We start from the raw sequence: 18723 nt of genomic DNA on the forward strand, positions 1-18723 counted from the left end.
AATGTAGTGATTTTGAGTTTGGTAAATTTTTAGGGTTCTATAGATCAAGGGTAACTGCAGCTGTGGGAAACACCTTAGTTTGGGAAGACGACTATACGTTAAATTTCACTTTGATCAAATAGAACTTTGAGGTTACTTTTATCTCTGGGTTGGGATTTGACCTGGTGTTCCTTTGGTTCCCTCCTGTGAGGTATCACTTCATGCTGCCGCCTCCTCCATGAAAAGACCACACACACACACACCACGCGTGCAACAAGGTTTCTATGTACAACAGCCCTAGCTGTCCAGGAATTAACTCTTCAGACCAGGCTGACCTCGAACTCACAGAGATCCGTCTGCCTCTGCCTTCTGAGTGCTGGGATTAAAGGTGTGCGCCACCATTGCCCAACTTGACTTTGAATTTTACTGGCATTTGCTCTCTGACTTAGGCCAGGTATACTATTGGAACTTTGTGAAAAAATGTCAAGAGCAAGCCCAGGGCTGGTGAGATAAGTCCTTAGGTTTTCCCTCTCTGTCTTAGACTTGGTGGCATACAAGGAATGCCCTTTCTGCTGCACAGGCAAGGAGCCCAAGTCTCCAGGACTGCCCTCACCAGGTCGCTCTGTAGCGGAGTTCCTGAACCCCATTCTGCCTCCGGCTTTCCTCCTGCTGTGATTCAAGTTGTGATTTCAGCAAAGAAATAATAGACCCACAGCATTTCCGCTTTTTATTCTTTATGTGTACTTTTGTATTCTTGAACATCTTGACCGATGATATCAGTAGATGACTGTGACAAATTCCTCTGACTGGAAGATTATTATGACTTGGGAATGAGGACTGACATAAAATAAAGGACAAGCTTGGTTTTCATAGCAAACCCAAGAGGGCTATCTGTGATGGATGCCTGGGAACCCAGAGCCAGTGTAGCTGGTGTGGTGTGGGCATTACTGGTATGACATAAGCCTGAGGCCACCGTGCATAGCTCCATCATAGGGCATGTTTTGTGTCTAATGTTTGTACAGTGCCTATGTTAGTCTTCATAAATAGCTTGCTTCTTGGAAGGAAAAATAGGAAAAATGTCTATTTCATACTTTTTTTTTAAAGGCAGTGTTGTGTGGGGGGGTGGTAGCTGTCACTGCCCCCAGTCTGGGCAACACTTTAACTCGCTGACCCACAAGTCTCTTCTCTGCTGATGGGGTGGGTGGGTACCCGGGTAGGTACCCCTTTTCAGTCGGTCTGCACTGGACCGCACAGAAGAGCCCCAGAAAAGCTAGGCATGGGAACCAGTCCCAGTAGAAGATACAGACGTTTGTGTAATCTGTTGGCTGATCTCTGATTGCACGAATAAGATTCAGCTTATCAATTTTTCAAGAAGCCATCTAATTATACAAATTAAAATTCAAAGGAAAGCAAAAAGAATGATTACGCCTCACTGGAGGAGGAGGGTGCAAAGCCCATCTTGTGGCCGATGAGAACGCTGGCGTTTTTTCATCTCCATAGCACTTCACTAATATTAACTCAGCCTTTGGGTGAGGTAGATAATGAGGCTTGTGTTTTTCCCAGGAGCTGCTACACTGTAGTGTGGACATTAGAGCCTCAGCCTCAGTAAAGTAGAAGGACTAGCCCAGGCTCTCCGATGTGAGCGTGGGCTTGGGCCACGTTTCCTGTATGCATTTGTGGCTGGCGTTGGTAGGTCCTGGTCCTTCTGTGCCATCTCTCTTTTCCCTGAGTTAGGGGCTTGCTCACACATGGCTACCTTTATGAACAAGCCCAGCAACAATGCCACCAAGAGTTGTATAAGCTGTCCATGTGGGGACCGGCTCGTTCCAGGCAGCTTGAGTCGGATGTCTTTTGGATACTGCGGTCATTATTGAACTTAAAGAGAGGGTCCTTTGGATCAGGGCAGTTCAGGCCCTTCTCTCCTGGATCCCGAATCATTGGGGGAATTCCCAGAAAGGTTCAACCAGAGCTACCAGTCCAGGAATATGAGAGTAAATGCAAAGTCAGTCATCTGCAGCCCCCTCTGAGTTAAAGGAAGGTTCTAGAAGATGGCATGGGCAAGCTCATTTTTACACAGTGTAGCAGGGAGCTTGTGTTGTGTTGTTGTGCAGTGTGTGCTACGTTGTGGTTTTGGTGCCTGGCCCCTGCAAGCCCATCATGGAAAGGAAGCACTCTTACAAACTGCCTAGTGGAGGCCAGAGGGCGCGTCTGGGATAGTAGGCTCAGTGGTGCATGGGCACCCCATGCCATTGTAGTGCCCGCAGCCCAGTGTTCCAGAGCTGTCTGTGAGGCTGTTTCCGTGGTGGAGTAGCACTTCTGTGGCTCAAAGAAATAAATGACAGATCCAGCCAGCTTTCTCTTGGTCTCTGGCCTTGGAGTTGAAATAATAACTGAGGTTGTTTTGTAATTGGTGTCCGTAGCTGAGAAGCCTGTGCACTGCCATTTGCTGTTTTCAGCAACGCGTGTGGCAAAGGTCCTCTCTGCCCGCTTGCTTTCTGACGGATCCAAGGTAGAAAGCAGGAGTTTGTGTAGGCTCGTGAAGCAGCCCCCTCCCGTGTTCCGGGAGGAGAGCCAGCCCCGCATGTCAGAGCAGCAGGTCCCCTCTTAGAGAGTGGCAGGAAGTCACGAATGACCTTGTGTCCTGGAGGTCTCCAGAGAGTTAAGGATTCTTTTCTCCTTGTTTCAGGGTTCATAGTGGCGCAATGCACGCAGACTCCTGCGAGTTCCCCTAAGTTCTTAGCGGACTGCTTTGCCTTTTGAATCAGAGAGTTGCAAAGTTCGATAAAGAATGGCCCTTGTGGATAAGCACAGAGTCAAGCGACAGCGATTGGACAGAATTTGTGAAGGTAAGAGCCAGCGTGGCTGGCGGGTTTTCATGAAAGACACGCAGCCCCTCACGCAGATCCTCTCCGTCCTACTCATTTGAGATAGCTTGGCCTGACCAACACTCGAGATTCCCTTCCTGCCTGACCTTTTTAGGCATTGGCCACACCACTTCCTTGGCAAGTCCTTTGGCCTTTCCATAGGGTCTGTCTTGTGTGGGGGTTGGGCAGACAGGAAGGGAGGGCTGTAGGCTGCGAGGTGCCTTGCTTCCATATACCTAGGGCTATTTTGCATATGAAAGACACCACATATCAGGACCAGCTTTTTTAACTTCCTAAAGTTTCTAGACTTGCTATCTGTTTTTCATTAAGATATTTACAACAATGAATTCCAAGATAGTTCCGAGGAGCCCACTCTTGCCCCTCTTGATGTTTTCAAGTCCTCGGTATCTTTGAAAATGTCTGGAAGTGTTTTATTCATGAAAGGAAAAATAAACATAATTAAAATCTAATGGAAACCTGGGGATAAAACTCTGAAGCATTGATTAAGCACTGTCATTTCCTAATTAGTAGCAAAGAACCCCAAGCCTGCAGCTGTGTCAGCCCAGAATCAGTGCTTCAGGAGTCACCTTGTCTAGGGGTTCTTGGGAGTGTGTGCAGGGCTAGCCTCGGTGCCTGGTGTGGTAGGTGCATTCCCTGTCGAGCCTGTCACAGGGTGCCTGGTGTGCTAGGTGCATTCCCTATCGAGCCTGTCACAGGGCGCACATGTAATAGCTGCCCTACCAGCTCCCCGGCAAGCACACGCGCCCCCACGCTCTTTCCCCTGCAGCCACCCATATGGAATTGCTTGTCCTTTAAATAGATGTAGCTCAAGCCACATGGGATGGGGACATCAAAGCCACTTTACTTGAGACAGCCCTTGAGCACTGTGCAAAGTATACAAGAATCCCACCCCCTACCCAACCCAACCGTGTCCCTTGGCTTCTGCTACAGTTCATTTCATGGAACTCTGCATTTAACGGACTTTTAAAAGTAAACATTAAAAATATTAAATTTCTGCTTTTGGTATCTGACAACACGTTTTAGGCCCTACAGAAAGATTGATGGGCCAGTGTCATGAATGCCTGTACTTTTTTCAGCTGCATTTCCTGACAGAACATTTGATTGCCTTTTATGAGGGTGTGTGTGTGTGTGTGTGTGTGTGTGTGTGTGTGTCCAGTTTGCTGTGTGAATTGCTTCCAGAAGCATCTGAAACAAGCTTGTAGATGGCAGTGGTTTCCTGTCACCCCCCTGTGGCATGTGTCTCCTGTTAGGATAGTTTCCTACATAACCACAACAGCGTAATCGTCCCCTAAGATACCATCCGATGCAGATTACACAGTCGTGTCTCCCACATGGGTCTGTTTGTAGCTACCTTGTTTTTATCATGTTCATTGGTGTGTAGCCATCCGGGGTTGTACATTGCCTTTGGGTGTCATGTCTCTTTAGTCTGAAGAGACAGACTCTCAAATACTGGCCTTTTATAGACTTGGATGGCATTGTTGTGACAGAAATTGAAGATTTGGGACTTCACAGAACACTCCACAGTCTGAACTCACCTGGTTGTAGAAACTGACTTGAACTTCTAGCAGAAAGGGGCTTCATGGAGGCTGGTTGCCAGAAAGCCTCAGTAAGTTGACTTGGCGAGGTTAGCATCCTGTAAGATGCCACCCAGAACTCTTCCGCTACAGATGACAAGTGAGAACCAAGAACAGGAGTGAGGTGCTCCTGTGACCCACTGGAACCGACTTGGGCCAGCCATTGACCATGTCCTCTGTCCTGACTTTCGTTCACCACGCTCTCACTCGTCCCCGTGTCTGTCACCGGCGCTGCTTTATAACCGAAAGTTCAGTTGCATCTTCATCCGCGTGTGCACGGTTTTGCAGAACGAGGAGCAGTTGTGTTTCAAAGTTTGTGATCCTGTTTGCCCAAGGTCTAAGGAAGTCACAACTGTTGCAGGTGTGAACCGAATGTCCTAGCCACGCGTTCAGCGGTCTGGATAGGTAGCGCCCATTTTGCTGGTGATTTGTGCCTGGTTCCCAAGGCAGCTCTTCTTCTTTCTTCAGCTATTCCCAGAGTTCAGGTCTCGTATAGCTGCTGCACAGCACACAGAGCTTTGCCTTCTCACCCTGTCTGTTTAGCATAGATTTCCAGAGAGCCTGTCAAACTATTCTGCTCTTTCCTGTACTACTAAACCCCATGGATAATTCCTCCCTGTGCCTTAGGGACATTGGGTGGGTGGGCTGGTTGGCTTGCTGTTTTTTAAAATCAGGTTTTATTGTGTGTATGAGGCTGTCCTTGAGCGATCCTCTTGCCTCAGCTTTTTTAGTACTGGGTTTTTCAGTGTGTGCCACCATGTCTGGCTTGGTTTTGTTATTGAATGAATGAACACATGTGTCCTGGGTTTTGGAGAACTGCCTTCAATCACACACCTGCTGCCCACCTACCTGATTCTGGGATCCCTTGCCAGAGTTCGGTAAGACTCTCAGTGCCTTGGGAACTGGTCAGATAAAATCTTAGCTTCTTCCCTGTGAGGATTCTTCCTTCAGAACTCTCCACTGAAACCTGTTGGCCCTTTCCAGTCTCTCTTTGGGATACCCACGTGTTCTGCCAGGTACAATGTCCAGGAACTCCATCTTTCTTTATACCCAGACTTGGGCTGTGGACCCCCTCGCTCACATACACACCCAGAGAACATCTCTGCTCCATGTTGAAGGGGCAGCCAGAGTCATTGGGACTCCATCCAAATCAACTGGAATAATAAAATCTTTCAGGCTAACTTAAAAGCCAGATTTGAATGTGCTTTTGTAATCGACCCTTTTTGATATCTGTAATTTGTTCTCGGCTGGTTTTCTTGATGCCTGCTCTCAGACAATCCTGGAGTACGTTGTATGGAATAATTATGGAACTGCCTTTGATCACATGGGCTGTTCATCCCTAGATTGCAACCTGCTTTCCCTCTGATGTATAATTTAGGCGCTGGCTTTCTTCTCTCTGGTTTGCTGACATAATTGACGCAGTCCATTTGTGGATTGTACTAACGGGTGCATTTGAATACCCTATTCGATCATGCCAGCGCTACTTTGGTTTCCCCCAAATATTTGTGGGTCACAGACCATGCAGAGCTAACCCAGGGTTTGGGTTTGGAGAACTGCGGCACTCCACTGCTGCTTTGCCCGTGACCTTCATTAGGCCTTCTCACAGTGGCTTAGGGTAGAGTCACACCCTGGGTGCATTCCTTTGCCTGTAGCTGTTGAGGATGCTATTTGGAAAACAATATAACGAAGTAGGTATTTCATTGTGTTTTTAATTTATTTATTTTACTTTATTGTGTTCAAGTGTTTCTTTGGAATTGTGGAAAACGGGTTCCAAGAACGTTACCAGCTGAGTTATGATAAGCAACACAAATACATGAATAATTAAATACAAGGAAGTCCTATGAACTGCTTTTGCGTAAAATTTCGGCCCCCCACCCCCACCCCGACCCGAATAGTCTCATGAGCACAGAGGAAAAGAAAGAAGCATGGCTTTTCTGTGTCTGCTTGGTCACCAAGGCCACAGAGCAGGTGGTGCAGATGTGGGGGCAGCTTGCCTTCACAGGCAGTGCTTTTCCACTCCTGAGTTGCACCTGATGGTGTTGCGGAGCACATCAGCACAGCCTTCACCCAAGAAGGCGCTTGTGTGGTCTTCGCGTCCCTAAGATCCCTAAGATGCTTCTGGATTGTTGAGGGTGCCTGAGTAGCAAAATGACCAAACCCAGCTGAGGGCCTGGCTAGTATGGGTCAGCTGATGGAACTTCTCCAGCTGCAAGTCTTGCCAGGAGGGGCCCCTCAGAGCCCACGCCACCTGTACAAGGTCCAGGACCAGGACCATTTTTGTTCTGTTTGGTGTTCTTGTTTGGAGTTGTGCATCGAAGGATGCTGTTTGATTGCTTTGTCCTGTCCTTTTTTAACTGAATCCGTTATGCATTTGTGACTTGTTCGGTTTTGCTTAGAACCAGGCTCAGACACTGTTGTCCACAAAGTTCTCCTGATCATTTTTTAATATGCTGTCTTTCGGAGGCCCCCCAAACCTACGTCTTAAAAATGGGATTCATAATGTTGCTATACATTTTAATTATATGTTGAGATCAGGCAATTATGCACATTTCCAGTAATTAAGTGATTAGCTGCAATTACGTTAGCTGTGTAAATAAATATACAATAGTCAACTAGATGTGGCTCAAAACTCTACAATACAAACAAATGTTCCAGATAATGCTTGGCATTGTAAAGAAATGCTTGGATAGGAAAGCCAAGCCGTAGTCTGCACGCGATAAGAGTCCCGTTTTGTCTTATTTGAGCAAATGAACTGGAGCAGTGACCCTGCCTGTTCACTGACACCTGGGGAGTAGTAGGTGCATAGTCTTCTCTGCCCAGGACTTCCACTTTGCTGCTAAGAATCAAGTTGCATGCCATATTCACTCTCCCTTAATCATTTGCCCACTACAAATGCAACTCTCTCTTTGTCCCTGTCAGCTTGTTCCTGGACCGCTGTCTGTGCCTCATCATATCTCTAGTTGAGTGTGGGATGCTTAGGTTCTCTGGGGCTTAGGGACGTGTGGTGCCATTGGAGGCCCTGGCAGAGGATGCTCTGCTGTTTTCTGGTTTGGTCTTTTAGCTGCTGCTTTCACCGTCCCCAGGTTCCATTGCTACTTCAGCTTAGGCTCCCTGATGGGGCTTTACTGCCACCTGGTCGTCTTCCCAGCCTGGTTTCTTATTGGTGCATTTCCTTCTTCTTGGTCATAATTAGGGCAGTGATTTCCTGCAGATCATGGACTGTGGAGAATCAGAAGCCCAAGACACACTTGACCCGCTGCATCTTGCCCTTCTTCCCTTTCAGAAGCTGCAAGTGTTAGGGTGTCCGTCAAAACCTCTGCAGTTTGGCTTACGTCATACTGCTCAGACTGTTGACATGCTCTGAGTAGTGACTGGATCTCTTGCTAATGAGCTTACCTGCTTTGGCTGTGTTCCTGTCCCTTCTGTCTACAGAGAACGTCCGTGTGCCTTTCTGATCCTGTGGCTTCCTTTTTATGTCCATCAACACCCAGCACTAGGCTGCGAAAGAGTCCGTGACTATGGAATGCGCTCATGCATGGTGGCTCTCCACACCCTGCATCCCTCTTCTGTGTGCCCCTCGGAGTCTGGAGCAAGTGCTGGCTCCCTTCTCCACATCCTGGTTGGAGAGGCCATGATGCTTCTTCCCTTCCCGCTGGCACCTAGAGCGTGAGAAGCGGATTCTCCCAAGGTCCACGAAGAGGGTGGACGCTCATTCTTCCAGGTAAATGGAAGATCTTTGCAGCCCATGCCCTGCCTATACACCAGTTCCACCTCCCCAACCCGCTGTCTGTCCTGAGCAGGGTGACTATGCTCCCAGGCCTGTAAGCAGAGAGAATGCCACCATGTTGAAAGCTGTGCGCTTTATGCTTGACAACTAAACTGACCTGGCCCGCAGTTCTGTTCGTGCAGTCCCGTCGTTTGAATAACCACGGCCTCAAACCCCGCAACACGTCCTGTGGCTGTTTTCAAAGTGCGTTGTAGAGCTACACCTTACATTTTAAGATGTAAAGGACATTTCTCACAAGAGAAAAGGCCACCCTCACCCAAGTTAGAGAGCTGCATTTCAACACAAACTCTAGATCGCTGGTCTACACAGAAAAAGGGTTGTTTGTTGTTTTCCCACAAAAGCCAAGCACAGTCTGGCCACATTGAAAAGTAGGAAGTAGGCAAGGCCTGGGCTTGTTTTTACTCTGTCTCAGCTGGAAGGCAACCCTGGGAAGCTGCTGGCCCTAGGACCATGGCCATGGTGTCATCCTGGTATCCAGCGGTGACAAGGAGACCCTGTTTCCCTCAGCTTCGTGGGTGTCTTTCAGAGCTTCGCATGGCCCAGGTGGGAGAGGAGCGCCGGGCCTGGATGCCTGGTGTTGGTGCTCCCCCATACCGCAGGTGGCTCCACGGTGTTCCAGATGCGTCATGCCACAGGTGGGCAGTGACCTGCGTGGGCACCTGGACAAGGGCTAACTGGCCTTTATATTCATTTGCTGAATGCACCGCCGGATCTTGTCTCTTTGGCAGTTAGACTCTCGGTCAGCCTTCTGAGAGTGTTAAAGTGTTTGCACATCTGACCAGTTATGCGGTGCTTTGAGGAGGGGAGATTCTTTTTGAGGACTGCCTGTGGGATGCCTTGACCCTCATCTGCCAGTTTCCCCTGAGCTTCTGAAACTGTCCTCATACTTTGAGAATCACGCCCCATGTTGCACAGAATTTAAGAACAAATTTCTAGCAAACACTGCTTGAAGCCCTGAGTTGGCAAGCTCTGTTCTTTTTCACATTGAATTCTTTTTTTTTTTTTAAAGATTTTATTTATTTTATGTATACAAGTGCTCTATCTACCTGTATACCTTTATTCCAGAAGAGGGTATCAGATCGTACTATAGATGGTTGTGAGCCACCATGTGATTGTTGGGAATCGAACTCAGACCCCTGGAAGAGCAGCTAAGTGCTCTTAACCACTGAACGGTCTCTCAAGCCCCCACAATGAACTCTTTCGTCAGGTTTATTTCGTCTCCAGAGCATGGGTTGTTTCTTACTTTAGACAAGCATCATGGTTTTTGCTTTTTGTTCTTTGTGGGGGGAGGTTCTCTATAGCTTTGGAGCCTGTAGACCAGGCTGGCCTCAAACTCACAGAGATCTACCTGCCTCTGCCTCCCGAGTGCTGGGATTAAAGGTTACCACTGCCCAGCAAGCATCATGGTTTTACTTTATATGATCTTCTATGGAGGGGATTCTTATAGGGTTAAGAAAGTTATATCCATGAAACTCATTGCCTCTCAGAAACGGGACCCATCCTGCCTCTTTTAGGCAGATTGCTCGGGAAATCAGTACTTTCTCAAATGCTGTGGGGGGTGGGGATGGGGCAACCTCCAGAGTGCTTGGAAAAGCCTGTGTCCAGGTACAGGTGTTTCTCTCACAGAAGGAAACATCTGTCATAATATTTGGTGAGTTGCAGAGCCAAGGCTTTGAGAGTTTGGTTGGCTTCCAGAGAGAACCAGCTGGAGGTTGTTGAGAACGGAATCTGGGCCTCCTGGTTTTCCTGCAGCGGGGACACCAGGCCTGAGCCTGTCTTCCACTGCCCCCCCGCCCGTCCTTGTGATCGTACCTTCACACTGTGTGTGGGGGGGGGCTGCCTAAGAGTCGGTGCTGGTTTCTGGCAAATTCCCCAGTTAGCAGTTTTCTCAACTTGACTATTACAAAACTCCTGGCAGTGAACTGGTAAGATACCCTGAGTGTGACTGACACCCCCTCTCCAGTAGGGTAGGGACTAGTTCTCAGACCAGATTATTCTAGCTATGCCTGGTGGAGCCTGGCCACACTACGGGTCGAGCCTCTTGGAATTAATGCTGTATCATGTCACAATCGAGGCTGATGCCCAAGCACCGAGCAGTTGTTTCCTCTGAAGGCTACAGACCCTGTGTGACAAGCCTCCCCAGCTTATCTTCTCCAGACCCTGATAGACTGTTAAGTACTATTTACTTCATTGAGCTGGTGTGTGTGTGTGGTGCATGTCCCTAGCTTGGCACTGTTTGCTGGCTATTTTTTATTTTTTGGTATGTCATATTCTCAGTGAGCCTGCTTAGCGGTCAAGAGTCGTAAATCCTGGCTTAGGTGTGTCCCCTTAGCTTCCTTACCTGTTGTCCTGTCCTTGCCTGTTATCTTGAAGTGTGGTGTGGATCAGTTCCAGACAGTGTCCAGAGAAGGCGTCTTTCATTTGTGGGAATCTGATGCTATGCAGTCTTTGCCTTTCTCAGCTCTTCACTGGCTTCTCGAGTCCTAGGACATGGGAGCCGGAACAGGATTTTGGTCTCTTTGTCACTAAGTATGACATTTAGGTCAGGAATGGGGGCAATGGTATTAGCATGATTGTCTGTAATCTTTGGGTCCCATGGTCGGTGTAGCATTGGTCACAGCTGCTCTGGGCATGTTTGGAGGGATAAGAACTCCTTAGGGAGCATCAGCTGTTTCCAGAATTTGATATGATTTGACTGGGCATGGAAAGGGTGAGAGCATGGCACCCCCATAAACCTGCTTCATAGAAATGGTGCATTATCCAGACTCCTACCCCACGGGAAGTTCTCCATACTGCTCACATAGGAACTGTTTCATTTAAATGGCTGGTCTTTATCTAGTTGAAGGTTCCAGTTAAATCTTAGATTAAAGGAGAAATGGGTGAAGGAACGCCTTTGGTCTCCTGCCTGCATGTAGTTGTATTATCTCATTCAAATACACTTCTTGATCACTTCCTTGGTTTATTTTTGTGATACAGAGGTCTTGGGGGGGGCTGTGAGGATTGGGGCTCTGCACATGCCCCTCAGAGTGAGAAGGGAAGGCTTGCTTCCCTAGTTTTCTTCTTTGGTGGCCGACCCTCCGCTCAGCCTGGCCCTTGTTGTCTTATACTGATGAAATCCAGGTCTTAACCCACACTCTATCTTCTTCCCTGGTGGAATGAAAGAATCTGTCTTACGATCTTACAGTGAGGATTTGATCAGTGTAACCTAAAAGCCAGGGACTTAGAGGCCTGCTTCTCGGAACACCCCTCATTCTGGAATCAGCCGCACGGCTTCTCCCGTATGCCTCCATTTGATCTGTTCTAGCCGCGCTATGGATTAATGTCGTGTGCAGTGGGATTAGGACTGGATGGACAGCTAAGCAGTTCTAGTTTGTTTCTCTGGCCATCAGCGGAGAGGGCCTGGTCAGGAGCTCCCCCAAGAGAGATGGGGAAAAAAAAACGGGACAAGAGATGGAAGGGATTCAGACTCAGGGGAGAAGCCACGTGGGAGCTTACCCAGCTGCCTGTTAGGCCTGGCTAAAGCAGGCAGCCAGCTTCATCAGTCTGAGATGTCACATGGGACAAAAGCTTTAGGGGTTTTATTTAGCTCCTAATCCTCATGCTGCAAGAGCTGAGGACTATGCGAGCACAGCCACCGGAAAGGGGGCCCCGCAGGCTGGAGTCCAGCCTCCTGTCTGGGCTAGACGCACAGGACAGACCTTGCAGGCTACCATTGCGGAGTGAGGCAAAGTTACCGTGAGTCCGCTTTTTGCCTACTAAGGTTTCAGAGGATTAATAATTTAAGTCGTACCTTGAAACAGAAACCCCCAGTTGGTCGTTCCTGCCGTCTCGGAAGAGCTCGCGTGCGGCCAGGTCTGGTTTTGATGTATGTAATTGAAGATTTATCAAGAAAGGCTTCCTCCCTGTGCCTTTGCTTGTAGTCATTGGCTCTGCCAATGCCGGTTCCCAGCAGGAACATCAATATCGGCCGTTCTCAGAGCTGGGATGCTGCTGGCTGGTATGAGGTCCCTTGGGAGAATGCTGGGCCTCCAGGGAGGAGAAGTTCTCTGCCGTATGGCCCTGGAGAAGGGACCTGGTGTGAGCTGCTAAGCCACTGCGCACAGGACACAGAGCCTTACCCATCCAGAGAGGCGTTCTATAGCCCACTGTCATCAAGAAAGGGCTGCGGGCCTGACTTCGCCTTCTACGACAGCAGACAGGCAGTGATGTCTGGCCGTGGCTCCATGCTGCCACAAGACGACTATGGCGACCCATCCAGGGGTACCAGGGCACCCAAGGAACCTCCCTTCTATCGGGACCCAGGAGCCAGCAGGCCGGTGCCCAGCTATGGAGTGCTTGGCGGCAGAGTGCCATGGGAGCAGGTACAAGGCCAGCTGCCTGCTCTGCAGGATACTGGCTTCCTGTACCGGGAACCTGGGGGTAAAACCATCCCGCATGGGCAAAGGACGCATGGCAGGGCTCCATCTCCTGGGAGGTATGGAAGAGAACAGCCTAATCCAAGGTTAGGGACAGAGGTGCCCATGTACTCCCCGACCCCCAGTCAAGTCTACAATGATGTGTGTGAAAGAACTGTTGATTCTACCCCTGCCAGACAGGCAGCCCCAACGTGCCTGGTTGTGGACCCCAGCCCAGCCGCTCCGACGGAGAACAGCACCGGGGTGGCCCCAGGTTCCCTGAATAGAGGCTATGGGCCTACCCCGGAAAACATCCACTCCAAACTGACTTACGAGAATTATGAAGCTGACTCGTCTACGTTCCAGGGGCCTGGGAGCAAGAGGACCGTGCACCCTGAGTTTCTGGCCCTGTTGCGGGCAGAGGGTGTGGCAGAGGCCACTCTGGCAGCTCTGTTACAGCAAGGCTTTGACTCCCCGGCCGTCTTGGCCACCCTGGAGGATGCTGACATCAAATCCGTGGCACCCAACCTGGGCCAGGCCCGTGTCCTGAGCCGCCTAGCCAGCAGCTGCAGGACAGAGATGCAGTTTCGGAGACAGGACCGGACAGGCCCTCCACCCCGCCCTCGGTCCAGTAGCTTCAGCCACCGAAGCGAGCTGCTATCCAACGACTTGGCCTCGCTGGGTACCACAGGCCCGCAGTTTCATCCCGCTGGACCTCTGCCGACTTCACCTTCCCGAGCTGGGGATCTAGCTCGCCGCCCCTCCAGTGCACCTTCCCAGCACCTCCTGGAGACGGCAGCTACTTACTCTGCCCCGGTGGTGGCGGGGGCCCAACCCCCACACTTGCCCTCCAACTCTGGGTATAGCTCTCCTACCCCTTGTACCCTAACAGCACGGCTGGCTCCCTCATACCCTTCACAAGCTGGAGTGGCCTTGACTAATCCAGGCCCTTCTGTCCCCCTTCACTCAAGTCCCAGAACAGCCTACTCCACCTCGTACACGGTGCCCATGGAATTGCTGAAGAGGGAGCGCAGTATGGCCGCTTCTCCACTGCCCAGCCCCCACAGCAGCCCCCAGCTCCTACGGAAGCCTGGGGCAGCCTCCATGGAGCCATCTGCCCTGCCACCAGTCAGCCAGAGCCTCCACACACCTCATTCTCCGTACCAGAAGGTGGCCCGGCGGACAGGGGCCCCCATCATCGTTTCAACTATGCTAACTCCAGAACCAAGTAACTTACCCTTCTTGGCTGGGAATTTACAAGGGGTCAGGGGAGGGTATAGTTTGAGAAGGGAATAGTTTGTTCCCCACTGGTCATGCTGAAAGTGCAGATAATGTGTCTGTCTGTACCCTGCCCCCCCCCCCCCCCCCAACCCTAACAGAGCACCAGGGTGAGTGCTGGGGTCAGTTCCCTCCTCCCGTGGGCTATTCTTGAGTTCTGCAGATTTATGTAGCAAGTTAAGCCCCGCATATTTCCTCTTCCTGATAGTGAAACGTAGCTGCTTTCCCAAGAAACTGTTCTGAGGGTCTATCCCATTTTTATACAAGAGGCGGGTGGTTCTCTAGTTCCATCGGATAGCTTTGGAAAAGTCAGGAGTGCCTGATGGAACGTCTCCTGTAAATTGTGCGTGGATAATTTGCTGGTAAACGTGCCTGGCAGTGTGGACGGCACACTGTAGCAAAGGCAGAGACTCTACACTGCCGATAAGGACGCATGTGTTTCCACAGTTGTGGGCTAAACAAAGCAACATGTTGAAATCCCTTAGAACCGTTTGGAAAAAAAAACAGATTTAGCCTCTTATTTTATAAAATACGGTTGGGAATTCTGCTTGTTTGTCGGGAAGACGCTGCTTCCACGTTGAAGGGCTGGAAGCTAGGTGAAACCAGTCAAAGCAGAAGCCGCGCGTGATTGACTCATTGCGTGCTTTTCATAGGGTGCTGTGCTGGAACTTCTCGGAGGCCGTCCTCTGAACAATTGGTGTCTCACCCTAGGGTCTTGACTGCAAAGGTCGGTCAGTTTTCCTCTTTGCGCCTTTGCCCTCCAACATGTATAATTTGGAAAACCACACTTTTCTAGTAATTTTTGTTTTGTTTTGAGTATATGGATGAGTGCCTGCATGCATGTATGTGCCAGGACTCCCAGGAGCCAGAAGAGGGCTCCCTGGGAGCAGAGTTCCAGGTGGAAGTTAGCTGCCCGATCTCGGTGCTAGGAGTTGAACCCCGATCCTCTGCAAGAGTAGCAAGGGCTCGTAACTACCGAGCCCTCAAAAAGTTGTAAGATACATTTAAAAATATCTAGTGTATAGGACAGGATAGTGGAGTAGGAAATGCTGCACTTTTTTTTTTTTAAAGTCTGATTATATACTTTGTCTTTGAAATGTGTGCCAGGAGCGGAGTTGGTAAGTTTGAGGGCCTGTGCCTTCTTTCTCTCTCAGCCCAACATTCTTTCTTTGCAACCAACTAATTTGCATGGCGATGACATTTGTTGCTCCAGTAATTTCATCTGATAATGGCTGGGCTTGCAAAGCGGATCTGAAAACATATTCCTTAATTATGTGTTGCTAAGCAACGGAAGGGTTTGGTCATAATCACAGAAAGATTATCTCCTCATTGAAGTCCTGGAAAGGTTTTGCTGAAGGAGGAGGTCCTGCAGAATTGCTGTCTGCATGCAACACAACCCCCCTCCCCACCCTTTTCTGTTTATTTTATGCTGCATTTGAACAAAACACTCTCCACTATCCGGGTACGGGGTGAGGGACGTTATAGAAGTTGTTTGGAGTGTGATTGTTGACACACTGTTTTACAGACCCAAGGATATTGATTTTTTTATTTCATTTGCATGGCAGCGCGCCAGTGCCGAGCAAGCCTGCAATCGGAAGTCTGCCAGCAAATAAATTTCTCTGTCAAATGATCCATCCCAGAGCAGCAGTTGCCATCCCTGTTCCTTATCGTACATTCTGTGTGGCATTATGACTACCCTGTCGGGGCAGGGGGGGGGGGGGGCAGGGCCTCGGCTTCCTGGCTGCTTTTCCGCTCTGTGAATGGCATTTGGGTGACAGGTCTGTTTCATGGAGTCTGCAGCGGGATCTGGGTATGCCGAAGGCAGCGGGAGACTTCGTGGTGTGTCTGTAAGGCATGGCTTCAGGCAGAGGTGCCGAGCCCCAGAGAGGACAGACTTAGACCAAGGGAAAAGCGTCGGAGACCTAAGGCACATTGCTGGGCAGCTGCCTTGCCTCTGGGCACAGATGGCAACTTCCCATCTTGAGGTAGAGTCGTGTGTGTTGCCCATTAGTGGCAGGGTCAGCCTCACTGATTCTTCATTTTGATTTCACCAAACTGTTTCCGCCCAGTGTGGAGGTCCTGGAATGCCCGGGTAGTAATTGACACCCCCCTCCCCGTCTTCCTGCAGTATTGGTGGGGTGATGTCAAATACTTGCAGGAGCATTGTTTGAGAGATTTTTTTTTTAGGGGTCTCTTTTGGCTCTTTAGACAGAGTGTGGATACTAGTGTTTGCTTTGTTAGATGTATGTACACAGTCGGCTTCTGTTTGCCAGGCCTGCCCCCACCCCATCAACCAAGCAGTTCCGAACAGCAAGGCATGGCAGCCCGATGCACAGGATTAGGGCTTCTGGGCAGAGAGCTTCATGAGGGATGGCACCTGGTGGGTTGGCTCTCCATCCCGCACTGACGTGGCGACTGACCCAGTGGCTGTCACATGTTGTCACCCGTGGCCGAGAGGCTGAGCCTCTCTCTACCAGATGCCAAGGAGTATCAAGCAAACACCAGTGTGACAGCGAGCGTTTTCCATCCCGTCCTCCCTGAGTCCAGCAAAGCACAGCTTGCCCCACGCTCAGCCTGAGGTGTGTGAGAAGCTCAGTCTCCCACACTCACACCCACCTCCCAGATTCCCTGCTTATTTTTCTTGATGTAGGTGCACTGATGAAGGCTCCATTCTAGGATCTCATTGCCAGGGCTGTTACTAAAGATTCTTAAGGTCAGTTGGAAAAATCTATGGCTATTTATCCAGCGATGATGTGCCATTGCCTAATTCTAATGCCATGGGAACATACGATCCTGATAGTAATCGGAATCCTGTTGAGGACCGCTCCCACAGGGCTCCCGTGATTCCCTCAAATGCCTACATCCTTTGAAGCTCTTCCTGCATGCTGAGGATGGCTCTTTGGTTGTAAGGATACTGTACATGGCCTCCTTGAAGTTCCCAAGTTCCAGGTTGGACCCACTCACCTCTTAGGTAGAGCAAGCACAAGGAGGACCCCTGTGTGACTCCATAGACCCCTGTTGGGTGTTTGGTCAGTCCCTGTTTGGTGCCTGAGTCAGGGCTACACTTGTGCACCCCCCCCCCCCCAGCTGCTCTGACCACATGACCAAACTCTTTACTCTATATGAGCTGAGGACTTTCATCCTTACAGCTCAGAGCATTTTCCTTTGGTTCAATGGAATGCAAGCTATTCTTTGGTCCCTAGAGGACCAAGGGCCAAGCTATCCGCAGCTATAACAAGGACAAGGTTAAATAGACAAAAGGGGGGGAAAACCCTATGAAGCTGGGGAACAGGCAGTCCAGAACTCGGAGAGCTTTCCTGGTGAGCCTGTGCACACAAGGAGAAACAGAAGATGCTGGGGGCTTCCTAACATTGCACTGAGGACTGAACCAGGAGCTTTTATTGCTGGGGAGCTTCTTCTAAATGACCCTGCTGTGTCCTCTTGACTGCCGAGCTAAGGGATCGCTGGCTTTAGGGTAAAGGTTATACTTCGTTGTAACCCCGCTCCTGTTGCATTTTTTTGCCTTCCCTGTGTTAGAGCAGCTGCCTATATTTTTATTATCTTGTCATTTTCATTCAAGTTCATCAAAGCCTCATTCCATCTGAAGCTGCTTGACTCGTCTATAGAGCTTTGGGCCCCGGAGAGCGACTTCCCCCTATGTAGTTCCCCATGCCCAGGCTGGAATGGACAGTGGAACTCTTATCTGGAGAATTGAGTGCCGAGTTCTGTGGTCCATTTTCCTGGATCTATATTTTTCAATGCTGGCCTCGTGTCCTAGCCACTTGCCCTGCTTAAGGACTTTTCTGTCAGATGCCTTTAATACAGAGCTGGAGAAATGTGACGTGGTGTGTTCTAGTGTTTCTCTGCATGTGGGAATTTGAACCTGGAACGCTTAGAAAAAGAGACTTTGGAAAGGAGTTGGTGGGGGACCCTGACCAGCTGCAACACTCCAGGAAGTCTGCCTGCTGGCCTCACAGATGACAAGCCTACGGAACGGTCCTCAAGAGTCACCTTCTTTGTGGGCCTTAAAAACTCATGCAGAATGAAGAAAGTTGAGCAGATGGGGCCCTCTCGTTCTCCTGCTGGCCCTCAGGGGCTGCCCTAGCTTCAGAATGGCAGTGATATCTGTGCTCAAGGGCGTTTGGCCTTGGTGATGTGGGGAGAGTGCTGAGCCAGGTCTGCTAGGCACCAGCCCCCTTCGGAGGGGCAAGGTAACGTGTATTTTATTCCCAGGGATGAGGTTGCTTGGTTCCAGTGGACACAAAGTGCCCACAGCCCAGTCCTTGGGCATGAGTCAGCTGTGGCTCTCGCTGTGCCCTTGTGATGTGCGCACATGGGGTTCTCAAGCCTCTGCTATCCCAGTTGCTGCTGCCTGCTGGTTTTTGCACAAAAGGCCCTGCAAGGGCCAAAAGAGACTGGATATCCTCACGGATCCCTCAGGCTGGCCAAGGCTTCCTCTTCCCCTTTATCCCCTAGCTTGGATTGAAGCCCCTGTGTTGAGTATGGGGACCCCAGGTACTTGAATGCAGTAGGCGCTCTCAGCCTTCATTAGGAGAGTCTGAGCATGAAGGCCACAAGTTCTGGCCTAGCCTGAGCTATATAGTTCCAGACCAGTTAGGACCAAATAGTGAAAACTGTCCCAGGCGACTTTGACATCAGGGCGAGATAGGGTAGATAGGCCTCTCATGTTCTCGGACTACCTGTGGGCTCTATCTATGTTCCCGTGTAGGTCCTGTCCACTTCCAGATTCCTCAGGCAGGTTTCTTTTCTGTTCCCATCTGGCATCCTCTTGTTGCCATGGACACGGTTTTAGCATCTGAGCACTA

General features: G+C 50.0%; 1 protein-coding gene across 8 annotated transcripts in view; it reads left to right on the top strand.

The window, feature by feature from the left end:
* Ctbp2 (C-terminal binding protein 2) overlaps nt 1–18723 on the top strand; it is a 135993-nt gene that overhangs the window by 94805 nt on the left and 22465 nt on the right. For 4 of the 8 annotated variants that reach the window (XM_057777052.1, XM_057777053.1, XM_057777054.1 and 1 more), the window contains one exon: nt 2666–2825. The exons of 2 other annotated variants lie outside the window; for them this stretch is intronic. In XM_057777052.1, the coding sequence (XP_057633035.1) occupies nt 2768–2825 (58 nt within the window). In that variant the 5' untranslated portion in view covers nt 2666–2767. Of the gene's footprint in view, nt 1–2665; nt 2826–8043; nt 8160–12160; nt 13848–18723 lie in introns of those variants that run through there. 2 more of the 8 variants (XM_057777059.1, XM_057777051.1) reach the window with 2 other exon arrangements.

Source organism: Chionomys nivalis, chromosome 8 (genome assembly GCF_950005125.1).
Source record: "Chionomys nivalis chromosome 8, mChiNiv1.1, whole genome shotgun sequence".
NCBI lineage: Eukaryota > Metazoa > Chordata > Mammalia > Rodentia > Cricetidae > Chionomys > Chionomys nivalis.